We start from the raw sequence: 21,165 nt of genomic DNA on the forward strand, positions 1-21,165 counted from the left end.
ATATCCAGTAGAATACTGAATACAGTTACAGTATAGTACAGCCAGTAGTGTAATATACTATAATTATATTTAGTATTCTAATGAATAACGTTGGGGACTGTAACAGTACAGAAACCTGCTGTGCAGGTTTGTAACCTAGGAGCAACAGGCTATACCATATAGCTTAGGTGCGCAGTAACCTACACCATCTATGTTTGTGTAAGTACACTCTGTGATGTTTATACAATGATGATATCACCTAATGACATATTTCTCGGAACGTATCCCAGTTGTTAAGTGACACATGACTGTATGTATGTACATGTAGACATAGACATATGCACATACACTGACATGTGAAAAACATATCTCTTCATTTGTATATGTATAATACACGTAGATGGATGCAGGGGCTAGAGGAAACACTAGTACACTGAATACCATGCCATTTTCTCTCACATTCACGCATTCAGATATGAGATACACATTGTTTTTTAAAAAAATCCCTGTATGGGTTCCATAAATACTCATACATTCAAAATACTTACCAAGTATCTGCTATATGCCCCTGAGCTGAATGTTGGGGACAAGTATTTAATGAGACCTATTGGTCATTTCTCCTCCAAAAAACATTCACAGTCTAGCAACAATGAGAAACAAGGAAATGAACAAATTGTGATATAGTGTGGTGTGAGGGAACACTGGGTATAGGCCTGTATTTCAGATTGGGCCCGGAGTTACTAGCCAGGAAAGGTTCTCCAGGAGAGAGAACTTACGAGTTGAATTGCAAAGGTCAAGGAGGAGGCCAGCCCTCAACCAGAGTGAGGAAAGAGAACTGTATAAGGGGAAATGTCATGAATAAAAGTAACACAGGATGAGAATGCCCGGGCCATTTGAATGAGTTAAGTGGTGTAGCACGTCTGGAGCTGTGGGACCTTCTCTCCTCAGATCACGAGTGTTCTGCATTCAGATCTTGGTGTAAAGGAAAGAGTGTGTGTAGGGGAGAAAAGCTTCTGGGCCCCAAAGGTATCCCAGGTTACACACTGAGGTGAACATGGAGAAGGCTGGTGACCAGCCTGGTTAGGAAAAGTGTCACAGACATGAGGGGCTTGCAACGTTACTTAAAGTAGTTAAGAAAAGTCTCACTGTGAAGATATTTGACTAGAGATGTAATCAGAGTAAGGGATTACTCTGGAGTCATGAGCAAGCTCGAGGTGGAAAATCAAAGGTGTTATTTAGAGCATGTTAAGTTTGAAATGGTAATTAGATACTCAAGTGTATATAGAAGTCTGCAGTTTTGGACTCACGGCTGGAGTAGAAACACACGCCAGGAAGTCACTGGTATAAAATTGGTATTTAAAGTGATAGCAAAAGATGAACTGCCGTGGGGAGAATATAGCCAAGGAAGAGAAAGGGTTGCAGGACAAACCCTGGGGCATGTGCACAGTGGAGGAGAGGCCAGCAATGAATGGAGAATGAGCTGCTCAGTAGGAAAGTGAAGGTCTGGAGTTACATGACCTGAGAGGAAAACAGTGTTGCAGGAAAGAAAGAGCAGTCAGCTCTGTGCAGAAAGATCAAGTGAGATGAAGACAGAGAAGTAACACTGATTCTAGTGACACAGAGGTCACTTGTAATCTCAAAAGCAGTTCCAGGGGAGCTGGGGGTACAGGGAAATAGCCAGCTTGGAGAGGCGTGGGGCAAAATGGAGAAAGATTCTGTAGCCACTTGTTTTCAGAAGTTAAGCTACAGAAAGAACGCCAAAATGGGGAAGTCACTGGAATCCAGCCAGAAAGATGGCTCTGCTGTTCCTGGTCAAGTGCTAAAGATCAAATGAGGCCACGGAAATGTTGTTTTCTTGGTGACTTTAACACGGATTTAGTTCTTATCTGCCTGGGACGTTTTTGGTAGTTTCCTTTCATGGTAGGAGGACTCCTTAGAAAGATTCTTCCTTTAATTTTTCAAGAAAATTCTCAAAGCCCTCATGTCACACAAATCATTCCATACAAGAAGATATTCTCCAGGGCTACTTTGATCACGTGCAGAAGAGCTCTAGCCCTTTACAGCGTGGGTGCCTCTTTCTCCAGAGGAATGTTCTGTAAAAATAAACCCACCAGGAAACTTGAGTCCAGGGGAATCCCATGATTCTGATTCACTCCACTGAGGGAGGCCGCCCAGGGGCAAATTCACCTTCATGTCCCATGATTGGGAGTGAGTATTCTCCATGAAAAAATTTAAGCAGAAGTGACAGGGCCAAGTGAGGACATGCCAGCGTGCTTTAGGACTTTTGGAAAGACGTGCGAAGCTGGGCCACTGACTACAGCCTTTGCACGGAATTGTCTAAAGCACCATTCAATGGTCCCTCCTACCAAACGTCACAGCTGAGTCAGAATTTCCACTGTGATGATTATGTGGTTACGGACGCAGCCTTGGTCTGTGAGACATTAGCATGAAAAGTATTCATTAATCACCTACCCATGACGAGGCCTAAATATAGATGGATTGGACATGATTTGATTTATAGGGTGTTAAGTGATTCAATCATTTATTCAAAAACATCCCTTTCATTGGTCTCCACAAAAATCGCCACCATGAGAAGCCTTCCCTGGAACTAAAGATGATAACTCCAGAAATTTCATTAGAATTGCACATGTATTCAACATTGTCAAGAACAATTTAATGCTTCAGTAGACATTTATTTCTAAGATTGGTTTAGGACGTAGGGGATTTCAAAAGCAATAGGTAGGAAAGTTGTGTTAACATGGAATAAAAAGGCACATCCTGCAAGGCTCTGACATCTAGGTGGGCTGTGTGGCGGGGGTCCTAGGCGGGCAGCCCAGGCATGGAGGTACCAGGCCTCTGAAGGGGAAGGGAACTCATCTTCGGGAGGACAGCAGTGACCAACTTCTAAAAAGTATTAGGAAGGTAACATATACACACGAAGATATTTGAAAAACATTTTTAAAACAGGAGAAAACCAAATCAGTCATGGTACCACAACCAGAACACAGTCACCATCTAAGACTTGCACACTTTCTCTTTCAGGGTCTGGGCCTCGGTGTCACGGTCCTTGCCCCTCCATCATTTTATGGGAGTTGCCTTACTTGCATTTGATAAAGAATTTTTTTGTACTTTGATTCTTTCTATTAACATATGCACACACTCTCCTGTTATTTCACAGACTCCACCGACATGTTCAACAGCCATATAAAATTCCATCAGGAAGGCATGCCACAGCGCACTTAATTCTCCTGTAGCTGGACAGTGAAATCCTTGCTACCTTATTCCCATGGGGAGTCAGGCTTCAGTCACCTCTGTGTCCATACAAACTTATTCCAGGTTGAGGGTCATTTCTTTAGGAAAGATACAAGAAATGAAATTCTAGGTAAAAAGGAAAAACCTTTTTAGAATTCTCGGTATTAGTGGTCAAACTGTTTTTGGTACAAAATGGGTTATACCACAATGGGAGAGATGAAGGGGAGAGATTTTTGGAAATAGGACCACTCTGCAGAGGTGGCTGGCTCCACGTAAGCTAGAACGGTGCCTGTCACTGTCATATAGGAGTTATGGTCATTGCATTTGAAGTGCACAACTCTGGAATGGAAAACAGTAAGAGGACCAGGTATCCACTGAAGTGATTTACTCAAACACAAGACCGTAACTGGTGATATATCAGAGCTGATACAGAAATTGGGGATTAATCACAGCATAAAACTAGGTTTAAGGCCTGTGCATGAAAGTAGCTTTTTTTTTTTTTTTTTTTTTTGAAAGGCCCTAATGTGTCACATTTAATTGGAATATAAATTATGCTACTGTCAGCACTAGCAAATCTGTCTGAACTTGGAGGAAGTGTACAGCAAACTTACATCAAATACTCAGAGTTCTGTAACATACATTTATATAATTATAAGCACACATAATTTTAAATGCTCAGACTTTCCAATCAACAATATCAAGTAATCATTTGGACACAGGATTACAATTCAAGTAATTTGTGAAGAACATATAGAGCCTACATTTTGGGGCACTCCGATTGAATAGTACTTCGAGAAGCATACAGGTATCATCAGTGCAAGACAACAGTAAAAAATCAGCAAAGGCAGAGCAAAGTTGTTAGGTACAATGCCTCACTCCTCCCAAAATTATAGCAACGCATCTTATCCACTGCTCTAATCAGGAAAATAGTACTCCTATACGAATGCTTAAATACTAAATATGTCCTCTCACATCAAAATGCGTATTTTGTGGCAATTTTTACTAGAATTAAATGAGGATTCTCTCTCACATACAAATCTTGAAGGCCACAGGCCTGAGCCTCTTTATGAATCAAGGAAATCAGTCAGAGGAAGAGGTATTATAGCAATACTGGTCATAGGACGATTCCCCTTCCAGCAGTGCAACAGCTGGCTACAAAGAGGCCAGTGATTAAGATACACAAGCCTATTAGCAAAAAGCAACCTGTCCCCACATTACTCCACCAGGACAGCTGCAAGCCTTCCATGGTTTCTCTGACCTCTGAGCCCATGTTCCCATTTCAGCCCTCGCTGGTTAGTCACATTAACTGTAATTTTCTACTCTGGAAAGTGTTTACATCTAAATGAACCATCAGGGAATAAAGGAGAAATGACAGAAAGGCATAAGGAGGAGAGAGGGGGAAAAAAAAAGGATGGAAAGTTATTTTTAAAACACACAACCTAATCTGGTGGATGAATTCTGGTATCTAGTCTTGGCTCCAGAATCACTGGCAAAGCATGGAGCTGGCAGCCACTGCTAATCAGTTTGCCACTGTCTTCAGATTTAATGCAATATTTGGCTCAGACATTTAAAAAAATCCCCTATTCCAGCTAAAATATTTACACAGTCCTATGTGTCTCACTTAATGCCTGTTAAGCAATCGTCTTTTAAAACTCCACAGACACTTGTAAATCTGTCGGGAGAATTGTGGCCTATAAACAAGCTTTCATATAAAGAAGGCTGCATTGTCAATTTTGGGGGAGTAGGGATTTCTTGGGATGTGTTTGAAAATAAAGTTGAAGATCAGAAATAGTTTAGAGAGGGTAACAAAGTGGCCAAGAGGCTCGCTTGCTGGACGCCGTTAGTGGTATTAACGGGAAGCCTCCAGACACTGATCTCAGCTATTTAAAACTGTGCTCTCCTGTAAACCTGTCATTGATCCTACCTCTCTCTTGAGTTATGGCGCAGGGAGAGTTTCTGGTCCAGCAGCCCCTGATAGTCTGCATCCTAGGACCTGTCAGGCTAGAGAAGATGAGCTGCTGAAGCCTTTAACAGGAGGCTATTACATGGTTATACACAATGTGAGTGTGTGTAAGCATCTTAGGAAAGATGGGGGACTGCTAGAGGAGAGGGGGAGTTCTGGACAGGGCTGATGTTGAGAAGAACAAGACGGCTGAAATGACAAATAAATAGTATCCACTGAGAGAGTCTAGGTGTCACAGATTCTGAAATGCCTATTAAACTCTCTAACATCTTCAGCCCTGATGTTAATAAGACTAAGTGATAAAACTTAAAGTCACGGGAGGCCCCATGCAAGCTATCTCCTGCTGGCCTGGGGAGCCCCAGGAATTTGTCTCTGTCTTTGGGATGAGTCAGGTGTATGTAATACGACTCAGCAAACCGCTCCATCATTTAATTATTCCTAGATTAGCTGCCTTTTTATTTTTACTCCATATTAATGAGTATGGCATTCGTTATGATTCACAATTTTATATTAGTTTTTTTTGTTTTTTCTTTTTGATACAGAGTCTCACACTGTCAGTCACTGGGCTGGAGTGCAGTGGCACGATCTCGGCTCACTGCAACCTCTGCCTCCTGGGTTCAAGTGATTCTCCTGCCTTAGCCTCCCCAGTAGCTGGGACTACAGGTGCCCGCCACCATGCCCAACTAATTTTTTGTATTTTTAGTAAAGACAGGGTTTCGCTATGTTGGCTAGGCTGGTCTTGAACTCCTGACCTCATGATCTGCCTGCCTCAGCCTCCCAAAGTGCCTGGATTACAGGTGTGAGCCACCACACCTGGCGTATATTAGCTTTAAAGAAGAAAAATTGTACATTAAATGTACATATCAGTTTAAAAACTCAAGCCCAGCTTAAAACACTCAATTTTGGGATTTGGTGGAGTTAGGAAAAGGTATGTCATGGATTGAAAAAAAAAATTAGATATTTGTAATTCCAAGGTATATAATGCCTTGAAACTAAGGTAGCAAATATTTGTTGATTCTCTTCAGGATCAGTCAGGAAGGGCTTTGCAAATGTTTTTATGAATCTTCAGAAGAGCTGGAGGGAAAACTGTATACTTTCCCTCTGTGTACTCTCTGTCAGACTGACAAGCGTTACCACTGTTCTCAGGTACAGTCAGATTCCTGTTCCTGAGCAGAAAAGAAATCAGAAGTAGGAATAAATCTCTCCCCTAGAAAATGGGGATAAAACTTACCCTTAAAATATGTTTATAAAGGACTTGATATTTCAGTGAGTTTATTTAAAATTAGCAGTGAACTCAGTGCTAAGAATAAATATTTGCTGAACAAATTAACTGATTGAAAAGGTCAAACAAAATCTGTCTCGTACTCTGCACTTTTTTTTTTTGATACCTGGAGATTTGATGACATTTTTAAAGACCATCCAAATGGTCCAGAAAAGGTTCAAAAACACGACCAAATTAGCACTGTTAGTACATTAGCCATTATAGATGTTCCTTGGGCATTTCCCCTTTCTGTTTACTATGGCAGAGGAAACATTTCTGGTCCAGCGGGTCCTGGTCCTCCCTGCTGACTTGGACATATTGCATTTATCTCTCACTCAGTAATTCCTTGAAAACAATACCAAATTCTCAAACTGTATAATCAAAAGCAAATGGCTCTTAAATGGCCAAGGGTGTCTTAGACCTCAGCCTGCTTTGTGTGTGTTATCTCATTTTACACCTTCCAAGAACCCTATGAAAGTTTTCCTGCTATCGTCCCCGCTTTTCGGTGAGAATTAGTAAAGTCACACAGACAGTAAGTGGCTGAGTCAGGATCTGAATCCAGGGGTAACAGACCCCCTGTCCTTATGCTATGCCGCCTCCTACTTTCACCATCTACAGGAAAGTTCTAGAAAAAACTATGGGACACCTATGAGAATGCTTTGTAAACTATAAGGAATTAAGTAAATAGAAGTTAAAAAAAAATCACCAAGTGCCACCACTGGGATCCTGTCATTTTAAATGGGGAAAACACCTCTCAGGAGGTTGGGTTAGTAAGTGGCATGGCAGAGACCGGAACCAGGGCTGTCAATTTCCTGATAGGTCTGTGATCTTTCCAGGGGTATTAAAAGGTAGAGTCATAGTTCATGACCCCTATCTACCTAGGAGCCACGCTGAGGCTGAGCTATCTGCGAAAGAATCTGGGAGAGGTAAAGATATCGGCAAAAACTGCAGTCCCCTTTGCAGGGACTAAGGAGGTCTCCCTCTAACTTCGCTCGTTTGGTTGACTGATATGAGAAGAATCCATTTGTGGATTGTGAATCTTCCACAGAGTCCAAGATACACAACTTACTTAGGCAGAAAAAGTATTTTGATATTCACAAAACTACCCACTAATCTATCTCTGTGAAGAAAATGTTTTGACATTTTATAGTAAGTTTATGGTATGGTAGCTTGGGCGCTGGTGTGGCAGTCAAGGACCCGAGTTCTGTGCCTGGCTGGGTGATCCTGGCCATGCCGCTTCCTATCTCGGAGACTCTGTTTTCCAAGCTGCATATGCCTGCCCTACTCACTTGGGAGAACAAAGCACCATAGGCAGGTAAAGTATCACCATTATAATTACAAGGGTACCTTTAAAATATCAAAAAAAACCCAGGAAATATCAAAGACACATTGTTAATGAACTTGCCAAATTAATGTTATTTTCCATTCCTCCTGCTTGATTCAATCTTCCCACTACCGAGTAGAATCCTGATCAAAAGCAGTTGTGTTGTTTCTAAACCTGTTTATTCCCGTTGTTCTTTTTATTGAAATTATGTAATTTTATAACTTGATGGTAAACTACATATATGACTATCAAAAGGTACTATTTCTGTAAGTTTTAATGAAAGAAGCTAAAATATTGCTGTTAAATGTAGGTATAGAAGGCCAGTGGAAACTGGGGCAACATAGCAACTAAACGCAACGTGGTAGTCAGAATTAGGTCCTGGAACAGAAAGGGGACAAAAATGGAAAAACCAGTGAAATCCATATAAAAACTAGCATTCAGTCAATCTAAATGCATCATTGCCAGTTTCTCAGTTTTAACAAATGTATCACAGCAATGTGAGATGCCAACAATGGGGAAACTGACAAGGGCTATATGAGAACTCTTTACTCTTTGCAACTTTTCTGTAATTTAAAAATTATTCCAAAATAAAAATTAAAGTATATTGTTTAAGAAATGTGGGAAACACAGTTTTAAAAGATTGAGAACAATTATAAATATCTAGAAAGATTCTATGGTGGTATTTGCAAGAGTCTCTACTAAACTTTAAAAATAACAGTAGGGAAATTACAGATGAACTCATTATGGAGTATGTAGGGAAGACCTACAGGACTGCATTCAACAGATTCATAATTCAAGAAAAGGCCTCATCCCTGCATCAGAAGACAGACAAAGGATACAATATTTAATTTGTGGTAAGTTAAAATGCTAAGGGATACAAGTATCATTTTCCATGATTTCCAATTTTGGTCAATTTTTTTCCATTAACCTACCACACTGGATAAGCGCTCTGGTCTATAAAGACAGACAGTATCGGCTGGACATGGTGGCTCACGCCTGTAATCCCAGCACTTTGGGAGGCCAAGGCGGGTGGATCACCTGAGAACAGGAGTTTGAGAACAGCTTGGCCAACATGATGAAAACCAGTCTCTACTAAAAATACAAAAAATTAGCTGGGTGTGCCAGCAGGTGCCTGTAGTCCCAGCTACTTGGGAGGCTGAGGCAGGAGACATACTTGAACCTGGGAGGCGGGGGTTGCAGTGAGCCAAGATCACGCCACTGCACTCCAGCCTGGGCGGCAGAGCAATATTCTGTCTCAGGAAAAAAAAAAAAACAGGATAGATGGTATCAACACAAGGATTTTTGAGGCATGAATTAATTCAAGAGATCTTTCAGAGTCATTTACAAAGAGAATACCTAAGATGCAAGACTGATATAATTTTACAGTTCACTTAAAAAAAAATCTCATAAATTGTCAGAATTCCTAGGATTTTTCAGTTGTTCTAATTAACTAAGTCAGTCTAGGGAGGAATTCAATACAGTAACCCTTCCTGAATAAGGAGAATTGTAGAATGCACTGAAATAGCATAGTAATAATAATCATCTCAGAAATTCAGGAGTTGGAATAAATCATTTAGCAAACTACTTTTCTAATGGTACCTCCTCTATCCACCCACATAATACAATCTTCCAGCAAGCAGTGGGTGAGGAACCTACTACTGCTCAAGGCCATCAGTTTTCTCTTCAGACAGCTTTAAAATCTGTCTCCCTAAAAGATTCTACTCACGGATGCTTATTTGACATCTTTGGCCATAAGGAAGTGATCTAATTTCTCTCTAATAGCAGAGTCAGCGATTATCTGAAGTTGAGTCATTTCTTCCGATGTTCATTTGCTCATTCATTCATTTACCTATTTAGCAAATATTAATTGACAACAAATATGTGGCAGGTGCTGACCAGCACAGTAAATATAAACATAAAAAAGGTCATATATCTGCCTTCATGAAGCTGGTGGAGGAAGACAGAAAATTTACAAATAAATAGCAAATAATATGAAATATGAATACGTGAAAGTAATATGAAAAAAGAAGGCTGTAATAGACAGCGCCTATTCAAAGTGCCTCCTGAAGATTGGGTGGGCAAGGAAGGCTCAGGGCATGGCACTCTCTGGCAGAAGGGCTTTCTAGGAGAGGGAACCACTACTGCAATGATCCTAGAGCATGAACAAGTACATCGTACTGGAACACAAAGAAGGCCTATGTGGCTGGAGTTTAGTGGCAGGAGGGGTGGGTGGTGTGAGAGAAGACTGGAAAGGCAGAAGTGGTTAAATCATGTACAGTTTGTAGGGCATGAGTATGAGGTTGGATTTGATTCCAAGAGGAATGAATCTGAAATAACAGAGTGCTGTAACCTATGCGACAGGTGGAGACTGGATTAAAGGAAGGGCAAGAGTGGAAGCAGGCAAACCTTCTTGACATGGGCCAGGTCAGAAGGTGGTACCTTGGATTACAAATGTAGTAGGTGTGGAGATGGAGACCAATGAATTGATTCCAGACACTTTTTGAAGGTAGAGTCAACAGGACTAGCTGTCAGATATGAGGGCACAAAAGGAATCAAGGAAAAGTATGACACATTTGGCATATGCTATGAAAAGGGATTTCCTTTGTAGGATCCCAGTAAATCCTCTCAAACCATCAGTGGAGCAGGTAGCCTTACACTTATTTTTATATGAGGATACTGAGATGTCACGGATGAAATGATTTGCCACGGGTTACAAGGCTTGTGAAGCAAGGATTTGAATTCAGGATTTCTGACCCAGACTTTTCTATGATTGTAGCTTTTATTTCAATATTTTATGTTTCTTGTCAACTAAAAAAAACTCAACAAAACACATTCTATTAACCACATGTTTTTATAAATAGAGGGTAGAAATAGAGGGTGCAAACTGAAAGGAGGAAACCAGGACAACATAACTCATCCTTCCCACCTAGAAATGTCACAATCACAGCTTCAAAGGAAAACACAAACTTCTTCCATTAATTAAACGGATGAATCAAGTTTCAGTTTCCTCTCTCCTTTCTGTACAACTTGTCTTTGAAGGCATTTCATTTGGGAAATGTGTGACCTTTAGTCACCATGCTCACTTAATTGAATGCTTTGCATCAAAAGTCACCATGCTGATCAACATTTTACACCCACTGCTTTTCTGAAATACTTATCCCAGTTCCTTTGGTCTGTTTTGTTGAAATCATTTTACAAAAATAAATCATATCAGTTTTTTTTATTATTTCTAAAACTTTGCTTGCAAAACTAAATATTTTTGACACCATGGCAACATGGTCAGGACTCTGGCTAATGTATCCAGTCTTGTACCAGAGCTCAGACTTAGTAAACTTAGTAAACTACTGCTGTGGACAAATGGGCTGTGAAGGAGGAAAGAGCTAATAAATTAGACATGGTCAATAATCATTCAAGTCATGTCTTCTGGAGCTTCCCAAAAGGTGATAAATTAGCCAGACTTGTCCTAATGATCAATATCTGCTCTCCCTTCTAGAACACATCAGCATCCATTGAGTAAAGTGCAGACCGCAAGACCTCTCAGGGAATTTAAGTACTACCTCACACCTCCTGACGTACTTCCTCAGGCATCGCCTCGTCTGACCCTTTCAATATCCCTTTGTGTTGGGCAGAGTCCAGAAGTATGATCAGCTCCATTTTTTTTAATTCAGTTGAGAGTCACAGAGGTTAAGTGATGTGTCAAAGTGCATAGTTTATCACGTGGTAAGTGAGAGAGAATTAACTTTAAACTTACATCTCCTAAATCCTAGTTCAGTATTATTTTCAACATGCCAGCCTGTCGTTGAAACTTTTGTTTCATTGTGGGTTTTTTGTTTGTTTGTTTTTATGCATTTGTCAAAGTTATACGTGCACACAGTTTAAAGAATCAGTGCATGCTATGCACTTTAAGAACAGCAGTCCCCCATCTCCACCCCACCCCACCGATTTCCTCCATTCCTCCTCCTCAGAGGCTACCTCTTTTACCAATTTTACCTGATTATTTGGTGCTTAGTAGTATGTCTCTAATAAGCTTCTATTGTTTCTTTTTTATTTTTCTCTTTATCAACTATAAATGATGTAGTTCTTTCCTACACTCCCATCTCTTCACTTCCATCACCCCAATGTAGCATATGGTACCATGACTTGGTTAGACTAGCGTTTGGTGTTGACATTATTATGACTTTGCAAAAACAACTCGCAGTCCCAGCTGATATATGTAAACTCGGATCATTCCACATTTCCCGCACATTTCCCCTTTCTCTCACACTTGCTCTCAGAATTTTTTTTTCTGATTTAGTTTGTTTTCTATGAACTTAGCGTTAAATGAACCTCACACTTGTTACTTGTATAAACTCTCTTGTCCAAACATTCAGATATATTAGATGCATTAATTGCATATTCCTTAAGAATCTTCTCCAAGATTCTTTCGACCTAATCAAATCCGAAATGTTTTCTTTCAATGTCTGGCTGTCATCCTGGGCTTTTTCTCTATGCTGGAGGCTCCATTCACCTTCCTTCTTCATTGGAATTTCTATTTCCTGTGACCTATGTCTTCTTCTTTAATGGGAAAGCACTTTCTCTAGTAGCATCCTGAAGATAACTCTATGGGAAATAAGTTTGAGAAATTGCATGTCTCAAAATGTTTTTAATCTGTCCTCATATTTGACTAATAGTTTGGTGGATATAAGGTTCTGGACTGGGAATAATTTTTCTTCAGAATCCTGATGCATTTGTAGCTTTTAGTAATGCTATTGAAAAGTCTGAAGTCAGTCTGTTTCCTGACTCTCTGTGTGTCATATATCCCCATATCCCACCTACTTCTAGAACGGGGTGATCTTTCCTTTTTGTCCTAAGTATTCTTAAATGTTCTAGTAATAGTATAAATCTGTTTTACTTCCCCGTATTAGTCAAATATCACATGGTTAGTAAGCGGCAGAATTAACTTTAAACTTATGTCTTCTAAATCCTAGTTCAGTGTTATCTTCAACACACCAGCCTCTGCCATTGAAACTTAACTGCCATACACAAAGCTTCATTTCACTGTGGGTTTTTTTGCTTTTGCATATTTTTTGTATATTAATCAAAGACGGGGGAGTAAAACAGATTTATACTATTAAATCATTAAAACATTTTTAGGCCTTTTAAAATTAGGAACTCACATCCAACATTTTCAGAAATTTTCTTAAATGACTTTTTGCATATTTGCATAAATACGCACAAACTTGTGGTACGTGTAAGTCTTATAGTAAAAGTTGGATTGCTTCTCACCTCCTATCACTCCGGATTAGAATTCAGCTTTCTTGTTTGATTAATTCATTTATCATGTATCCATCTGTTTTTGAGTTTCAAAAATTTTGTGGTTCTCTCTATGCTTCTGAACTGATTCTTTTAAAGAATTCTACTATCGTTCTAGAAATTTTCAAAAGGAACTGAAATTCTACATGAGTGTTCAGTCCTAGATGAGTGTTCAATCAACGATGTTTCTGCCACGGTCCTCCAAAAGGTTTCCAAAGTGACTTTTCCCCCTTATTAGAGCCATATTATTGTTTATGGGCCATGTTTTAATTAGTAATTAAAGAAAATTTTCACTCTTATGACAAGACCTAATTTTTGTCTTTTTTCCTCTTACAAGAAGCACTTAAACTCTCATGGAGGGAAAGCCCCTTGATGACACCAGGTGGCAGAGGTCATTTGTTCTGCAGGGTCAGGGCTGGTCCTGAGCGCAGGAAGCACAGTTCGCCCTGTTATGTGACTTGACAAGTGCTGGAAAATTCCCTTATCTTCCCATCCACATCAGGAGCCCAATACATGTAACTTCCACACATGCAAGAGATAACAAAACCTTGCAGGTTGCCTAGGGGTGGCCCTTTAGTCCTCTGCTATGAGTTCAGCTAGCCACATCAGACTAGTATGCTTTCTTTTGGGTCATAAAGGAATAAAACAGAGGCTAGGTCAATGTCAGAGAGACAGAGAGGGAGTCAGAGAAACTGAAAAATATTGACAGGCAGGAGGTGGAAGGCGAGAGACTACAATAGGCAGATCAGTTGAGTGGTTGCAGGTAGAGACAAGAGAAAGCCTGAATTCAGTCCAATTTTTATCCGTAGTCCCTTTAGAAGATGAGCCACAGAACTAAGTGGGGCTTATTCTTCAAACTTAATCATTCTGGATCACATTGTTGGTGCTTTCAGAGTGAGCCTGCAAACTGTAAAAGAACAAAGTATGGCACAGATAAACCTGTTTCAAATTTCAGCCTTGCCAGTAGTAGCAAAGTAACTTCCACTTCCTTACTGTAACAATGCAGGTAATAACACTTACTTCGAAGGAGTTTTAAGAAACAGAAATGATGTAAGCGAACCTGCTGGTATTAAGTGCTAATTCAATGGTAAGTGTTGTCATCGGTGATGGTGGAAATGAACACGCGCCACACCCTTAACCGTATTTATAGACCCTTTTTCCACTGTCTACACTGGCAGGGAGGAGAATTTTATTGCTGGCATTGTTTAGGATTGCCAGTGCACGGTGATAATAAAAAATGAACCGACTTCTAGTTGACTTTATAATTGCTTTTAGATTCTCTACAGACATGCCAGATAAAAAACAGTACACCAAGTTAAATTTGAATTTGAGATAAGAAAAAATTTTTTAGTGTAAGTGTGTACCATGCAATATTTGAGATACACTTATATTTTTAAAAAAATCCTGAAAGAAAAGTACTGGGCCTCCTGAATTTTATTTAATAAATTTGACAACCCTAAGAGTAAGGAAGAACCATCTTGCTTCCTAAGATAATATCAACAGGAAACACTTTCTTAAATCCTCTTTGGGGCCCAATAGTACTGACTGACTCAGGCAAAGACCACACTTTCATCAGAGTGGACAGACACATTGGTTCCTGACGGAACAACAGCCAGCATGGCTGTAAGAAGCCAGAACCAAAGAGGATGGTGACGAGGCAAACTTGCATTAAAAGCTGGCTGAAGAGCAGGAGGAACCCTTTTCCCTCCCACAACAACACAAACTTGAATATCTACTAGATTAGCAACACCAGTTCTTAGCATTCCTCCTTCCTACTCATAGTCAACCCTTGATCAACTGCAGTAACAGGAAGAGAGAAGGACATCACACATAACCCCAAATCAACATGAAAACAAAACCGATTAAGGGTAAGGTCAGGCCCAGTGGTGGCTCATGCCTGTAATCCTGGCACTATGGGAAGCCAAGGCAGGAGGATGGCTTGAGCCCAGGAAATTTGAGACTAGCCTAGGCAACACAGTGAGACCCTGTCTCTACAAAAACTTTAATTCACAAAATTAGCTGGGTGTGGTGGCATACATCTGTAGTCCCAGCTACTCAGGAGGCTGAGGTAGGAGGATTGCTGGAGCTCAGAATATTGAGGTTGCAGTGAGCCATGATTGTGCTGTTACACTCAAGCCTGGGCAATAGAGCAAGAACCTATCTCAAAAACTAAAGAATCAAAAATCAAAAAGAATGAGATCAAGTGGTAGGTAAATGACACGTGGCCTTGTTTCTGCTAAGTCAGCCCTGCCCTCCCCTATGTTACCAGGGATCCTGACTCCTGTAGGCAGGACTCAGTAATGATCATTTTACCAACAACTGCGTTGCTAGTACAATTAATATCCTTTCTTCTTAAAGTACCTTTCACATAACTCATGTTCTGTAAAATATTACTAAGTATACAATGAAAGGGAAAAGAAAGCAAGCCAATGTTTCATGCTTTAAGTTAGGAAATGCTGTTTTAAACAGCATTAAACTTTTTTTTTTTAACTACAGAACTTCCCAGGGGCTTTAATAAGCTCATGTACTTTGAATCCCTAGGATATGATTTTCGTACAGAGCATGTCCAGGTTTATTTGATCATAGACTCTTTCAGAGAGCAACAGTTGCAGTTCACATTTCATGTAATATTTTTGGGTGCTACTATTTGAGGAATCCTACATCTACAGTTTCAGCAGCGCTGCGCATGCGCACATGTGTATGTGTGTGTGTGTTTGTGTATGTGTGTATGTGTGTGTGTGTTTGTGTATGTGTGTGTGTGTGTGTCTCTGGTATTAACTGGTGCGATTAGAAAGAAGAATCCACTCCTTGGTGTATTAGTTTCTGATAGCTACTATAATAAATTAGCACAAACTTAAGAGGCTTAAAACAACACAAATATATCACCTTATAGTTCTATATGTTGGAAGTCTGACATGGGACTCATAGGCTAAACTCAAGGTGTTGACAGGGCTGTACTCCCTTCTAGAGGCTCTCGGGAGAATCTGTTCCTTGCCTTTTCCACTTCCAGAGGCTTCCCACATTTCTTGGCTCGTGGCCCACTTCCTCCATCTTCAAAGCCAGCGACATTACATCTCTCTGATCATTCTTATGTCGTTATGTCTCCCTCTGATCACAGCCAGGGAAAGTCTTCAGCGTTTAAAGATTGACTTTAAAGATTCATGTGATTAGATTAGGCCCACTTGGACGGTCCAGGATAATCTCACCATGTCAACATCAGCAAAGTCCCTTTTTGCCATGTAAGGCAATATATTCACAGATTCCAGGGATTAGGGTTTGGACATCTTTGGGGGGGCATTATTCTGCCTACCACATATGGGTGGGTAAGAATACCCTGAGAGTTCCAGCCAGCAAGCAAGGACAAAGAGGGAGAATGAAAGTAACTATTGCCATTGTTTGTGTGCTCCCAATTATTTCTTACAACTTCACAGTATCAGGGACATGGAAATTACTGTCTTGTTAAGGGATGTATAGCAATAAACAAAATATGGAACATGTTCCCAAGAACTTGGTTCTCTCTTTACAATGTAGAGAAGCAAGCACAAGTGCTCTGCGAATTAGATACTCCACAAACACAGGCAGCTGGCTTCTCAGCAACACTGGCTGCACTTCCCAGTAAAAGGTACATGCCCTTCATCAGCTTTATTGAAGCTGCCCTCACTAAGAAACTGTGCTGACATTATTTCCTATGATGCAGGTCCTATAACTGTCCCGTTTTACAGGTGAGAAAGGGAATACTTTCTATGATTATGCTACTTGACAAGGTGTTACTTTCACTGAACCAGTAAAATGTACACATCTGAACCCAAAGCTTGATCTTAGTCCTATGTAATGTGCCTATTTGTATGTCTATTTGACAATCCATCTACCTGGACTTCTTCCCCCTTCCAATTCCAACCCAAAGCAAGTTCCTTCCTGTGACTCTATCTGATCTGACAGTCTACATATGTGGTTTTGGGAGTGTCTGCACACGTCTGCATGCTTGTGTATATGTGTTCAGTAACTCTAATTTTTTTCTTCGTGAGGCTTCACATTTTGAAGGCCAAACTGATTGTCAATCAGATACGGTGACTTCTGGGTCAGAGGCGGGATACGTACTCAACACACGCCTTAGAGTCATGTCTATTTCAAAACGTGGCTAGATCATCACCTCTGAAACATTGGCAAATTACTTGAGCACCACAAACTTCAGCTTTCTTATCTTGTGAGAAGTCAAAAATAATATCTGCCTCACAAAGTCACTGTAGAATTAAAAGAGGTGATAGAGATAAAGCACTTGATAGATAATGATCACACAATAACTTATAGTTGATGCTATGATCAATTCCATGCTCTAAAAACGCTATTCAAAGTTCTTGCCTCTCTGAAAGATGCTTAATGACAACTTCTACTTAAATCAGTGACACTAGTATGACCGATACCCATGGGTTAATTCACATTAGATTAAGGTGTGTTAATACTTTTTTTTTTTTTTTTAAAGGCTCTGCCTGCCTGGAGAACTAGGGCCTGATACTTCTTGAAATTCGCTAATCACATCTGGTTTAGCTTTAGACATTTTCTGGGATTTTGCCAGCAGCTACGACACTTTAATGGCTACAATAAACCTCAAAGCCTCATCAAATCTTTGCTGTATGTGTGAAAATTATGTCCTCTTCAATTAAACATTCAATCTCAGCTCACACCAAGGCCTTATGGAAAAGGAGGTGAAACCTGAATGGAAACGTAAGATGAAACGGACCGCCACGATTCTGGCCATCTTGCCAGATGGTATTTAGAAGAAAAAGAAATTCATTAGAGAACTTACGGTGTGTATTTTCTTTAAATATTTACTGGGTACCTTTCATGTGTTGAAAACACTGGCATCTCTAAAGATTAGCAGGGCATTTTTGTTTAAATATTCCATGTGTGTGAGGTGGGGGAGTCACTTCCTCATTTGCCCTTGTGGTACTTCATGTATTTAGGTGAAGCCCGATACAAAGAAGAAAAGGAACAGACAACGTTCAGTTTTCTTTCCTAAGGCCGCTCTACCCACTTCAAAAGCTCTTGTATTTTCTTAAAATCGGCTGAGGAAAGTGTCAGTTGAGTACTGAGGGTTCCAGAATGACAATTCAGAGCCTCCCTAGACAAAAGAAGGTATACCAAAGTGAGGCACTATGGGGGAACCCTTGCGTCTCCACTCGCCTCCCAATTCACTCCTCTTATCCTCTTGCTATTTATCATCAAATGTACAGGGATGTCAAAGGGAGACAGCCCCTGGAAGGAGAAGGGAAAAGATCAAACAGGGATCAAGTTTCGGCTCAAAGACTACAGGAGAGGTCAGGCCAAGGGTTTTACAAGGGGCCAAGAGACAAGAGGGAATGGGCATTTAGAAACGGCCACGGAGCAAACAAGCTCCTCTGCCACTGCTAACTCTTGCTGCCACACTGAGGACTAGCCTGGGCCCTAATTCTACCACTGGAGAGGGACAGACAAAAATGCTAGGTGGTAGCTTACTATGCTTTATTACAATAGTAATCAAGCTCCTCAACTTCAACAAGGATACAACTGCCAGTTCTTCAGGAGAGAGAAAATAATGACCACAAGTTCACATATCACATTTCTAAAGGAAGCATCCATTTGGTTGAATTCATTCAACCACATCAATGGGAGAAAAAAACCCCACATGCTCCTTTAAAAATAATATACAAGATAAAAATATTCACTTGTAACCATTATCCTTTCCATGTAAGTTTTATGCCCAACGTAAAAATAAATGGCTCTCTTTGCCACCAGGAGTACATCTTTCCCACTTTACTTCCATTTCCAAGCTGTTCTCGGCCTCAGACTTCGCTTTCTGAGTACTCTTTCACAATAAACATTTTAAAAATGTTTACTTTATGTCTTGGTGTTAAAATATTCCTGGTTGAAGCCCTTCATTTCCTCAAGCTCTGCTTCTGGCACTCTGGGCTCCATTTCCACATTAACACGCTCCCTAAATCCTCCGCAGAGCTCTTCAACTGGAGTTATACAAGCTCCAAGGCAAGTATTTATATTCTTGGACAAGGAGATGGCTCCACAGTGAAAACACAAGACTCTAGAAATGCCAAAGGAAAATTCCTGCCCAAGTGAGACATATTTTCACCTTTTAAAAAAGCCAAAAAGGGGCTTTCAGCATTTTCTTTTGAATAATTAAAAATGCAAATTAAACTAAAATGGAATGTTTACTGTGGGCCTTACCATCATTATTAGACTCATATATAAACCAAACATACAGGAACATGTATGTGTGTATGTGTGTAACATGTGTGTGATATATATACTTAAAGCAGCAGAGTAAACTAGCTAATGTGTGAGTTCCAGAAACGAGAAACTAGAAAATGTGTGAGTTCTAATTGGATAGACTTGATTAGACTTGATCAGAGTGCAATAAATCTGTCTCTTACTGGCTGTGTGAACATAACTTCTCTAAGCCTCATTTCTCTCATCCGTAAAATGGGGCTGGTGTAGTTCCAGCTTATTAAGATTGTTATATGAGACAACAGTAAGCATCCAGTTTATCATTAATAATGTTAGAACTACTAAATGTTAGAAAACGTAGATATAACAAGATATGGATATAAGAAACAAATGATCAACACTAATGAAAAAGAAGAATTTGAAAATACGGTGCCTCTACACACTGTGTAGACTCAGAAAGTTTCGTGAAAGCTGTGGTGTACCATCACTGAACTCTGCACCAATCCCACTCTATGAGCCAGACCTAAATAATCCTCTTCAAACATTTTTAAAAAGTAGTCTTAGCTGTTATCATAATAACAGAACAGTTCCTATTACCTTCTAGTTGCCTCTTCAGTTTTCTCAAATCTTTTATGAGGTCTTCAAACTTGACTTGGGAGGCCAGAAAGAAATCCTGTGGTTCCGGCAGGGGGAAGACACTCTTTTCTGTTCCAGCTTCCTAAGAGATATGGTGAACAAAAGTACATTATACTTCCCAATTGTCACTTTCAGTTGAAATTCCAAAGCATCAGTGAGGGGGAAAAAAAAAAAAAAAAAAGGCTTCTTTATTAGATGTCTGAATAAGAATCACAGCAATGCTCCTCTGCTATTCCTAAATTTGGACTTGTGACTTTGAAGTGCTTTCTTGTCTTTCACAGTATCTTTTTGGACTTATTGGCAATGAGGTCAGCTATGGCATGGGCCAGGTTCTATTTTGCCTCATGAATCAAAGAGAAAATTGTCAGGTCTGTCCTGATCTTGGACACTCTACTCCCATGTAAAATGCAACAGGGGAACACATGAAAGTACTTACATTTGAAGTCCCCGTTTGATTTACACATGCTAGCAATTAGACAAGTCATCTTTGGGGTATGCCAATGGGTGTGAATCAGAAGGTGCTGGATAAGAAGGCACTGCAATGGAAGATACAATCACCCTCCCATCACCTTTCCTCACCTTCCTCTGTGACTTAAAGCTCTTCTGTGTGTATTATGCATGATCAAATTCTTTGTATATGGGTGTATATACACATATACACCGTTTTTTTTTTTGGGTTTTTTTTGAGATAGGTCCTTGCTTTGTCACCCAGGCTTGAGTGCACTGACACAATCATGGTTCACTGCAGCCTTGACCTCCCAGGCCCAAGCGATCCTTCTAGTTCAGCCTATTAGCTGGGACCACCGGTACGTGCCAACATATCCAGCTAATTTTTAATTTTTAATTTTTTGTAGAGACAGGGTCTCACCATGTTGCCCAAGCTGGTCTCTAACTCCTGGGCTCAAGTGATCCTCCAGCCTTGGCTTCCCCAAAACTCTTCATATATTTGAAAAGTTTTTGCAAATGTTGTTTGGCTTATCTTAGGAGACTGAGGGCAGGGTGGGGTACAGTTTTAACAAGCTCCACTGCTATACCAAATAGAGGATTCTCAGCTGAGAAACGTCTTGAAGGACAAAAGCTTCAGGTACAATGAAACATAAGCTGAACCTCAAATATCTTTTCCAGACTAGCTAGCTTTCTCCCTGAGTTGTTTAACGTAAGTTTTGTATCTTGCATGTCTTAGGCAGTCTTCAATTATGCCTCTCTCCGCACAGGCTACTTTGCCAGTTTTCCTTCACATTC

General features: G+C 40.2%; 1 protein-coding gene across 2 annotated transcripts in view; it reads right to left on the reverse strand.

Annotated features, from left to right (window-relative positions):
* The window catches only part of FMN1 (formin 1), a 378,430-nt gene that overhangs the window by 93,090 nt on the left and 264,175 nt on the right, over positions 1-21,165 (reverse strand). For both annotated transcript variants that reach the window (XM_015141784.3, XM_015141787.3), the window contains one exon: positions 19,885-20,005. In XM_015141784.3, the coding sequence (XP_014997270.3) occupies positions 19,885-20,005 (121 nt within the window). The remainder of the gene's footprint in view (positions 1-19,884; positions 20,006-21,165) is intronic.

This window comes from Macaca mulatta, chromosome 7, assembly GCF_049350105.2.
Source record: "Macaca mulatta isolate MMU2019108-1 chromosome 7, T2T-MMU8v2.0, whole genome shotgun sequence".
NCBI lineage: Eukaryota > Metazoa > Chordata > Mammalia > Primates > Cercopithecidae > Macaca > Macaca mulatta.